The following is an 11,837-nucleotide window of genomic DNA, read 5'->3' as shown; positions in this document are numbered from 1 at the left end:
ATGTTTGGTTACAAGTTTCTTTGGAAATTCTTTGTTCAGTGTCTCAACAAAATTTATCATCATATTGTTTTATCTATTTATTCTTATCATATTCTTATCATATAAGAGGAATGCCAGCTTTCCATATTTAAGTTGGAAAGGCAGTTTCTTTATGTATAAGTTACCAACAACTTTTTTGCTATCTTTATACTTGGATATTTGGATACAGGAGATGAAACTCCTTGAAGTGAAACAGAATAAATCCATATTACATGGTACAGTACTAGAAACATTTGATCAGTGTGTAAGTATTTCATGGTTTGTTGCTCTATCCTTAGTACTGTCACATAAAAGTCTTAACAGCCGGTACCTAGAATATGGAGGTCAAATCTTGCAAAATGTCAATTTCATAATGAACTCTTATTTTCCCAGATTTTGCTAAATTTTGAAGTCTGGAAAAAATACAACATATTTTTCTGACTTGCTATGTGCTATCAGAACAGAAAATAAACTTGTTGAGTACATACATTTTACAAATCATAAATCCTGTTAACTGTGATGCAAATTCAATTCATAGTGATTAAGTCTGATTAACAGATCCAAAAGTGTATCTTCTCTTCTAATTGTGCTACTTTTACATTCACGAGAAAATGAGTGCATTTGCATTTCTTAGACAACCACCCAACCTTTCTGTCCACAACAGTGAGCATTCACCAAGTTGATAGTGTACCTGTCCAATAACTGCTGTAAATGCAATGCCTACAATACCCACTGCCTTAATTATGATTGATATCAATATGACCGATGAAAGTAACAGCTAGAAAGAAAGCCAGCCATGTTTGAGTGATGAGTGAATGTTTGAATAGAATTATGAGGCGACTGCTAATGATGCTAAGCCAACTATTAGAGACTTCAACGATGGAATATGTAATGACCTATGAAGAAGAGACTGTGTCTAATACACACATTTAAAGAATTACAATACAGGGAGTCCTCAGGTTACAACATAGATCTGTTCCTGACACGCGTCGTAACCCGAATTTTGGTGTAAGTCGGAACATCGGAAAAAAAAAAAAATCTTACCTTTATTCCTTTGGTTGGCTTGCACATTGGAAGGAGGCATTGCAAGGGAGGGAGAGACAGGCTTATTGAGTAGAGGAAGCTGCAGAAGGTGCTGGAGATACTGGGGCTGGTGAATCAAGAGAGGCAGAACCTTACGCTTGGGAGCCATAACCAAGAGAGAGAGAGAGAGAGAGAGACAGTGCAAACAACCAAAATGGCGTATGTTCAGAGACTTGAGACACCGTCTTCCTCGCCCTACAACCACAACAAAGCGTATTCTTCCGCCGTGCGCCCGAAACTAGTTCGTGTTTGTTTACGTCGCTTACGACGCTAAACCACGTAAGACGGAATGACGCCTAATACTACTTTTTATGTTTTTATGGGCGCGTTCGTAACCACGAAACGTCGTAAGTTGAGACTGTCGTAACCCGAGGACTCCCTGTACAATTATATTGGTTGACAGTGTATGCAGTGCATCTAATGGCATTGGTATTACTGAAATACAATAAGAAAACATATAAATGGGATAAATTTCAATAGAATAATGAAACACCTCCTCATCTTGATCTAAGACAATCACTTGACTTGAGCACTTATAAAAGGTCATTTTTACTGTAAAACTTGCATATGATGCATATCTGGTTTAAATGGCCAGTGCCAGACAGTCTGAAATTCATCAGTTCCTGCCAGGGCTTGGCTAATGTGCTGTATGTACATGTCAGTAAACAATAGTTAAAAATAATATAAAAGAAGACTTGAAATATATTGAGCACTCATCATGGCATTACAGGTCGCTCATCAGAGCACCGATTCAAAAGATATTCCAGAGTTCCTCTCAACAGTTCATGCAGGGACTTAAGAAAGCTCCGGTAGTTCATGGATAAATTACAATACTAGGGAACAGTGCTGAGCTGTATACATAGCTGTTGTTTATCTGATAAAAGGCAAGTAACAAGACACTTATAAAATTATAATATGTATCTTCCTGAAGAATAAAGATGAATCCTCTGACAAAAGGACAAAAACTCATTTTTTTGGGGGGGCATTGCAAAGAAAGTGAAAGTAAATGAGTAGTAGGATGAAAACACAAGCATGGGATCCCTGTAAGAGCACATGCATGTACATACTCGTACATGTCAAATCTGTACAGGATGGAAGCATGTAAACTTAGTCATCACCAACACAAAAACCTATCTCTAGATCAGACCACAACTGGTGTCCCTTATCTGAACAAAGGAATTATAACATCCTACTGCTCTATATAAATTATTAGATGTCTCAACTATGAAATAGCTAACAGAAATATAAATAGGTAACCAGTATTGTAGACTGACGATAGCTATCTAAAAAATAACAAGCATACTGTACAATAGGTACTTACACACACACACATGTACATATTCAACCAAGTCCTGCGATCAATAAGTTAGTAATCATTCACTCATTATCAATAGTCTATGGAGCCAACACATCATATTTTACCAATTAACCATGAGTTTCCAGTAATCTATTCTATAAAAAAGACATGGTTTTACAGGTACTACTATTGGTTTTTCCCTGAAACAAGTTGACTTTCAATAAAAATAAAGAGATTGCCAACACAGCAATGATGCAAGGGAAAGCTATAACCAATAACCAGCACTGGTGCTTTAAACTCAATATTGTAACACGATGCTGGATTCTGAGATTAGAGAAACAAAACTAACACCCATCATTATCCTCCTATCCTCTCCTAAACACCTTACCAAAATCCACTAATGTTATGCACCATACAAGTGGAAGGGAACTAGAAAATATTGAAGGAGAATTTTTTCAAATTTTTGTAATAGTTGTTGTAAATATTACTATTTATCATTATCAAACAAAAAAATTTGTTCCCGCTCCTTGTTCAGCCTAATCTACTTACATTGTTAATGCTACTTTTGATTTTTACCTTTTTAATTCCTATGTTATCATAATTATTCCTTGTGTGATAGTGTTTAATTGGTGCAGTGGTTCTTGGTGCACCTGGCTACAAATATACAGGCCTTAGTTGGAGTCCTGGCTGGGGCAGCATTTCATACATACTTAGTTGTTCACCCTTCCTTAGGCTTGGCTCATTAATTGGTATATAGGGAAACCTGCATAACACAGTGAGCCTGTATCCTGTATCATAGGTAAGTGGTATCATACACTACAGGCTCAAAGCTCAATGAGATGGGAATAAGCACTGAGGTCATTCACAGCTACTTGACTAACTGGTAACTTCTGTGGTAGGAGTGACAACCTGGCTGCATGCTCTGGGGCTAGATTAAAAGAATATTATCATATCATAAAGACAAAGAGAAAGGGAATGGAAAATAACCTGTTTTCATTTTGGGTTGCCTCCCTTAACCTGCAGAAGCTTGTGGGTAGTTTTTTTTTTTTTTTTTTTTTTTCAAAGTCAGGCATTACCAAATGAGATACATGTCCATTTCAATCAATAGACAGCTCTTCATTCAAACATTGCTCACCACCATGATCTTGCAATCATATCTGCCTTGCATGGAGTATAGATAGGGGAAATTTATGTAGGTTGTAGCTTACAACCAATCCCTTCATTAACAAAACTATATATGAAACTGTTGCTTGTCACTATTTCACCAATGTATTTGGTTTCATATAAACTTGTACCTTTACTTTCATCCACATTATTTGCTATAATTTAAAACTACACATCATAATTACAGAAATGTATTTTAGTAATTCAATACATTCTACAAATACTATTAAGTACAAACTGAAAAAACTTACAGGAGTAACATGTAAGTACAGTTACACAAGTGCCTGCAATACCAGGCTAACCCAATAACTACAAGCCCAACATTGTATAAAGCACTCACACACTCACACTCACACACACACACACTGTGTAGTGTAGTGGTCAGCATACTTGGCTCACAACCAATAAGGCCTGGGTTTGAGTCATGGGCGTGGTAAGGTAAATGGGCAAGCCTCTCAATGTATTGCCCCTGTTCACCTAGCTGCAAGTAGGTACGGGATATAATTTGAAAGGTTGTGGCCTCACTGTCCCGGTGCGTGGTGTGTGGTGTGGTCTCAGTCCTACCTAAAGATCAGTCTATGAGCTCTGAGCTCTTTCAGTTAGGGAAAGGCTGGCTGGGTGATCAGTAGGAGACTGTGGTGAACACACACACACACACACACACACACACACACACACACACACACACACACATTACACTATTATCTTACAGGTGAGGTAGGCTGATGCTGTCATCAACACTTTACAAAGAATTTATTTAATATAGCTGCATTTCAATCTATCCATCTGATCCATTTCTAAGAATGCCCACAAAGGGAATGGCTTGACAAAAAAATCAATCAACACTTCACAAAGAATTTACTTAATATGTAGTGGACCCTCAGTACTCAAACACAATGCGTTCCAGAAGGCTTCAAGGGCTGAATTGGTTGAGATCTAAAACTGTTTTCCCCATAGGAAATAATGTATATAATTTTAATTCATTCTAAAACCTCTCTTAAGAACCGTATACACTATGCATCATAATGCATGCAGGTTTGCATGGATGTGTTGCAAAACGGCTCTCTCAAGACGATGCTGCATCACAAGCGTGTTGATGGGCCGCTCCGACTTTATGTGTCTACTCAGTAATGCACCAGTTCAGAGAGGAAGGAGGCACGCATAGCTACAGCTCCAATGGGTCGGAGCAATTACAAATGTATGGCTTAATTTTTAGCAGCAATTTACGAAATCCAGTGATTTGCATTCTTGTATAATTTTCAAAATCTGTTGGATTTTCAGCTTGCAGGTCCAAAAATATTTTATTGAAGCTCTCTTTTAGAAGCTGCTGAGAAAGCCATTGTTTGCACCAGAAGATTCAATGATTCTTCCTCAAAAGTTTCTATTTTGCAGCACAGTGCAACTATACTCCACAATGTAGACTACATCATTGGCAGACATAGACATCCCACATAAAGAAAGCTAAACCATAGAATTGACCAGTGGTGGATGCAGGAACAATTGAGCAATGTTGTAGTACAGTTTGGCCATTTTTGTAATTATTTTCAACATCACAACTACATCACATGGCTGATATATAATGCATAGTGTGTATTATGATTTACCTATGTAAATAAAAATTAAACTAAATCTGATATTATTTATCTTTTGGTGTTGAATTTTAGTGTATGTAGATGGTGGTAAGGTAGTAGCAAGATAGTTACATATACAACAGACCTTAGAGTCCCAGCCACTGTTGACTCCAGTGATAGAGTCTTTGCTTAGACACTAATAAAGATCCTATGCCAACACTGGCTGCTTTGATAGCATCCTTGATTTCAATTATGATACTAATGGTCGACTTAGCCATGGTGACTACACCTCACTACAACAAACTGAGACATGCATTTGTCCAGTATTGGTGGGTCAAGGACCAGTTTTATGACCTCTGGTGATATAATCTATTGAACTTTTTAGTTGGAGTCTGCATTATACGAGATCCGAGCAGTTTGAGGTTGAGGTCTGAGGGTCCACTGTAGCTGCATTTCAATCTATCCATCAGATCCTTGTTCCTAAGAACACCCACAAATGGAATGGCTTGACAGAAGAGTTTCCATTTATTCCTATCCCTACATGCTCCAATCCTCTTGCCCTCACTCTAACACACACACTAGCACTCTGTTATCCTATTTCACTGGGGACTGTCTTCTTGCATCACAAAAATTATACTATATGCTCTCTCTCTCTCAGGTATTTTAGCTTCTTCCATGACAAAGCCACCTTTAGGTGCTGCATTTGACTCCTCATTACATTCCTCCACCTTTCCAACTCTAGCAAATATTAGATCTGAGTCTATAATGCATATTAACATTACTTTCACCATCCATTCTATGCATGTCACTGGCATTTTTAATGTAACCCATTTCTTCTGTTTGGATCTTTGAACAAATGTCTTTAATGATGGTTCAATTCAGTGTAGTTGATCATTATACATTTTCTCAAGGTGCAAGAATGTAGCATTTTTTTTTTTTTTTTTTTTTTTTTTTTTTTTGCTTGACAAGATCTAATCCACATAATACATATCTTTTCTAAACCCTTCCTTACTTTCCATTATTCCTACTGTGTCATCTGCATCCTTGCAGTTAGCTACAATTTTCCTGTAAATCTTACCAGCTACACTGAAGATGCTTATGTGTCAATCATTCCCACATTAATTTTTAGTCCTTTCCCTTGTAAACTTGGTCAGTGGTGGCTTTTGTCTTACTGCCAGACAAGCCCACTGCTTTTCCATGCTAGTTCAGCACACTAACTAATGAGACATACACCTTACATACCGTAAAGACCATTCTTCAATTTAAAAATATGCATCAAAATGAAGGCAATGAGAACTAGTGACTATCATGACTGCAGAAAAACAATCTCATAAATACAATGCTCAGAATCTTACTTTTCTATGCCAAATCATCTCATGGTTCACATTCCTAATGACCTAGGTAAAAGTAATCACATTTAAGTAAGCACTACATGTTCTGTTACCTGAACATTTAAAAAAAAGGTGTGCCTCTTGTCTTATACAGAATTCTTCATATTAATCTTTTTTTTTTGGTTTCTTGGGGTTACGGGAGCGAGACTTAGCCTTGCACAGTGGGCAGATTGGAGCATTGCGGTGGATCTGTTGGTGGCAGCTCAGACACGACTTCATGGGGGGTGGCTGTTGTCTGATGAAATAAAATAATGAAAATAATTATTTTTTTTCCTTTTGGAAAACATTCAATTTGATTATGAATGAAAATACACTCACCTTCTGATTATTAACAATAGTAACAATATTTTTCCCTAATACAATCACTAATGATGGAGAGTTACTTTCAATCAACTCAATAATCTGAATAAGTGAGATCATTAAATGATAACATAGACATATGGTAGTAAAATTAGATTAAGTGCACAGAATCTATTGAAAACAGTAAAGTGTTAAGTGAGCAGCTTCACAATATAGTGGTTAGCACACTCACTTTATCACTGAGACATTCAGGGTTCAAATTCCCCGTCAGGTAGAGACAATTCAGCAGAATCTCTGGTCACACTCCACCTCCTCTTTATACAATAGTAAATCATATATAGACCTAAATTCACCAAATTGTATGCAGGCATGACCAGCAATTGTGCAATCCTGTAACAAATTTATCCAAAATAAACCTCCCACTTTGGATATCTAGAAAACAAGTGATACAGTTTTGATATACTGCACCAACCGACTAGAGGTGATCTCAATGTGTGTCAACATCCACGCCCCCATTACATTATTCAGTCACACTGCATACTGGACGATTTAATAATAACAAGACATCAAAATCCTATACCTCTCCAACACATTAAGATTTTCTGGGCTCTGAGATAAAATGCTTATACAACGACCACCAACAACATCTGGTATCTCCATACAACCACCCATCCAAGTACTTACAGACCCAATGTTGCTTAACCTGGCTGATCAGACAAGCAGTGTATTCAAAGCACACACACGCGCGCATGCACACACACACACACACACACACACACACACACACACACACACACACACACACACACACACACACGGTAGCTCAGTGGTTAGAGCCCTGGCTTCACAAGCCAGAGGACCGAGGTTCTAGGTGGTGACACCCAAGATGAGCTTGGGGGGTGATATGGATCCTAATATGGGTACCACTATAAATAAAATTGCCTGCACCACTAATGTGAGGAAGCTGAACAGCACTTCCTATACACTCTTCAAGTGTGCCTACAGGCGCTATAGGCCTTAACGTAAAAAAAAAAAAAAAAAAAAAAAAAAAGTTATCTGGTCAGCTCAGGATTTTCTTTTAGTATTGAGCCCGGCATGCAGACTAACTTGATGCTAAATAGTGACACGAGCAAATTATTTACCTAAATGAAGGAGTGGGAGGTCCTGGAGGAGGGGGAAGTGGCCTCTGGTCAGCTTTGTGTGGGGTGGTCCTGAGGGGAGCTGGCAGAGGAGCCTGAGGTGACAAGAAGGATGGAGGGGCATTCATGGCCCCAAGTGAGGGCAGGCTTAGGCCACCACCACGCAGGTCATCATGCTCCATGCTCCACTCCACTCCCGCCTTCTCAAAGAAACTATGGATAGACAACAAGACAGGAATAGAAGCAGCTTCACCCACAAGATGTCTTCCACACCTTGGCTTATCATCTGAAAAAATAATGTGTACATGTTGTGGAAATAATCTGTGACCACCAAATCTCATTAACCAAAATTCAAAATAATAATTCAATAAGCCCAAAAAATCTGTTATTCTTATCAGAGACAGTATCAATATATGAGAGAGAGAGAGAGAGAGAGAGAGAGAGAGAGAGAGAGAGAGAGAGAGAGAGAGAGAGAGAGAGAGAGAGAGAGAGAGAGAGAGAGAGAGAGAGAGAGAGAGAGAGAGAGAGAGAAGTGGCACTCACTCTGGTGGTACAGGGTCATCCTCAGCAGTGAGGTTTGGCAGGTTGAGGTCATGTCCCAGCTGCTGCACTGCCAGCCGACTCACCTCCTGCTTGAGGGGATGGTACTCGTCATAGAGGCGGCGGGCGTGCTCAAGACTCTTGTTGCGGAGGTCTTCTGCCGACTTTATGATGCTTTCCATCTGTGAATAGAAAACCTTACTCTAATAGGGAAAACAGTTTTATTGTGAAATTAACTTGACTGCAATAAAAGGAAGCAAAAATCATTTCCTTTAACATAGTGTTGACATGCCTGCCTTTCATTGACTTACCTTGAAATTAACATGACAGAAACAAAAGAAAATTAATATAATTTCCCCAAAGTACATCTGGTTTCCACTGCCACCCTCGGTTCCCAATCAACTGCTCTAGAAAATTATACAAGGTACAAACAATGGCCATGAATCTTAGGCAGTACTGTGCTCCTAATGAGAAGTGTGTCCTTGTAACTAGATATTTTCAGGCTTATTTTTTAACTTTATCAATTATGAAATGTGGTGAATATTCTCCATAGACTTATGGTACATAGTAAAATATGGAAAGCTTGGATAAAAAATCAAGCATGATCCATATACATCTTCAGATTCATTCTAAAACCTACAGTACTCAACTGTTCCTCTCCCAAAGGCACATCCTTTCCAAACATTTCCTTCTAATCTGCTGATAAAATAATAATTTCCAGAACACAACAACACATTGCTATATCATTGTGATTCTTGTTACACATTTCTCAATAAACTATACCTTCAACCTCGTAGCTACAACCTTCCCAATCACAATGCCACAATGCCTTCCTACAAGTACTTTGCTACATCACAAATTCTAACAACCTTACTGAAGACTCCCTGGTCCTGTGTGTCACAAGGTTTCTCAAGGTTCATGAAGACTGTGTATAATTTTTCATTTGCCTTTAAAGACTCATCTACTGTAATTTGAATGGTAAATATCTGATTATTTATAATTTGACTAAAAAGAGTTTCAATATAGATTGGATAGTGTATAAACTTAGTGTATAAAGATCAATAAAGTATAAATCTCAAAAATGTTATAATATATGTAATATTTTGTGTATGTGTGGATGAATATTGTGATGACTTATCTTTTTCAATAACCACAATAATTTTTCACCTGACTAGCAAAAATTATGCTCATTCACATGATAAAAACAAAATTTATGCAACAAAGATTCTAAGATAAAATTTACCGCATTGATGTCAGCGTGAATCTGGCGGAGCTCCTCCACATGAGCCATCTTTTCCTGAAGCAGCAGCTCCATCTCTGCACGATACTCAGCTAGACTGGCCTCTTCTGTCTGCACCACCTCCACCTCCTGCGCCAATCTCCCCCGCAGCCGCTCCACTGCCACCACCTTGGCCCTGCAATAGTGCTCTTGTTAATAATCCTTCATTTGCAGGACACTTTAAAAAAATGTTCAATAAATCATAACCAAGATTCATATGGTCTCCATTTTCACAGGTCAAACAATATTTCAAAGACAACATATTTCTTTCATGACAGGTTTTAATATGCACAGAGGCAGTCTGGCATATTCAATCATTTAAAAAAAACTATTTTGTCAATAAACCAAAACGATTCATTCAAAATTTTTACTTTACATTATACTTCAAGACCAGCGGAGAGAGAGAGAGAGAGAGAGAGAGAGAGAGAGAGAGAGAGAGAGAGAGAGAGAGAGAAACTCACTTAATATAAAATCTAAAAAAAGAGAAAAAAATACAATCACTATTAGCAAAAGTCTTTATGAGAAATGTAGCTTTCACCACCAAGCCTAACCTTTGACACAAGTTCCCCAGTCTATCTGCATCTCTAAGGTACATGAGCCACCAACTATTGCACATTTAGATACTTCACCATTTTAAACATCCTACTTAATTTCTGTGTACTTTTAGCATAGTGAAGCAACAGTGCCTACTAGGTAAGGAAGATCAAGGGAGGTGTGGCCTATTGTTCTTTAAGTTGTGGAGCTCAAGGAGGGATGTAACCCATCCTCTAGGTTAGATTAAGTTATGGGGATTGAGAAAGGTACAACCCTCTGTTTGGTTGGCTTGGCTGAGGTTAGGTTAGGTTGGGTTGAGAAGAGTGTAGCTCCGTATCTTAGTTACATTTGCTCCCTCAGCCGGGAGAGAAAAAAATATATATATATATATATATATATATATATATATATATATATATATATATATATATATATATATAGATAGATAGATAGATAGATAGATTGATAGTCATTTATTTATATACGTAGCTTTCCCGTGAATTTTCCAAGATGGTCACTTTCCACTTATTTTTTCGTTTCCCATCCTACAAGCGTGCTTACCCCATAGATCTGCATGTTTCTTAAGGCTGTGGTGGGAGGGACGACAGACAAATATATAGAGACTATCGCTACTATACAAAAATCCAGGTTTAGCCGCGAGTGTGGCGAGGCGGGGACACCTGCCATCCAGTCACTTTCATCAGAATATTTTTCGTCCCTCACGTAACATAACTTTAGAGCGGAAGGTGCAGCACTGAGTGAAGAAGGAGCGGAGGCCCTGCACCACCAAAGGAATCGTGAGAAGCAATCAAGTTTGGAGCCGCGTCTTCTGGTGACTGAAGCGGGGACACCTGCCACCCAGCCTTGCCCTTCACAAAACACCTCTTCTCCATCACTTACACAATTTCCACAACACATCTACAAACCCACGCCACATCTCTCTAATATATGAGGAGGCGCACACCATTACCTGATGTCCTTGAGGGCCTCCAGCTTCAAATAAACGCTCCTGTCCCTGTCGTCCGCCATCCCCGCTGACATGTTGGTAAACAATACGATACGATATTTGGGGAGGGACGGAGAAAGGCGGGCTGGGTTCTGTCGTGGGGGGTAGGACGTGTGTGGTTAATGGGGAGGCGCTGGGAAGGACGTGAGGGAGGGATCTCTTCCATTCCCTTCAGCGCCATTAAGGGAGATACATTCTTATGCGCCTGTTGGTATTAATTCCTTCTTAGAATCGGATTTTACATTTTTACTCGTACTCTCGCTGTCATGTTAGTAGAGGTACCTAATATAACAGATAGAGCTGGGGGATGCGCTATCGGGAACAAAGACTTTTCTTATATATATATATATATATATATATATATATATATATATATATATATATATATATATATATATATATATATATATATATATATATATATATATATATATATATATATATATATATATATATATATATATATATATATATATATATATATATATATATATATATATATATATATATATATA

The 11,837-nt window shown here is 38.1% G+C and overlaps 1 protein-coding gene across 1 annotated transcript; it reads right to left on the bottom strand.

Annotated features, from left to right (window-relative positions):
• Window positions 1-3,737: 3,737 nt before the first annotated feature.
• On the bottom strand, window positions 3,738-11,503 carry LOC123515071 (zinc finger C4H2 domain-containing protein-like). The gene is made up of 5 exons (XM_045273481.1): window positions 11,287-11,503; window positions 9,747-9,918; window positions 8,507-8,685; window positions 7,967-8,176; window positions 3,738-6,759 (listed from the first exon to the last, which is right to left on the bottom strand). Exons 1-5 carry the CDS (start codon window positions 11,355-11,357, stop codon window positions 6,630-6,632), a joined length of 762 nt encoding a protein of 253 aa, XP_045129416.1. The 5' UTR covers window positions 11,358-11,503; the 3' UTR covers window positions 3,738-6,629.
• Window positions 11,504-11,837: the final 334 nt, after the last annotated feature.

The sequence above is a fragment of the Portunus trituberculatus genome, chromosome 38 (genome assembly GCF_017591435.1).
Source record: "Portunus trituberculatus isolate SZX2019 chromosome 38, ASM1759143v1, whole genome shotgun sequence".
Classification (NCBI taxonomy): domain Eukaryota; kingdom Metazoa; phylum Arthropoda; class Malacostraca; order Decapoda; family Portunidae; genus Portunus; species Portunus trituberculatus.
Note: the sequence above shows the minus strand (reverse complement) of the source record. Positions and strands in the feature narration are given on the sequence as shown.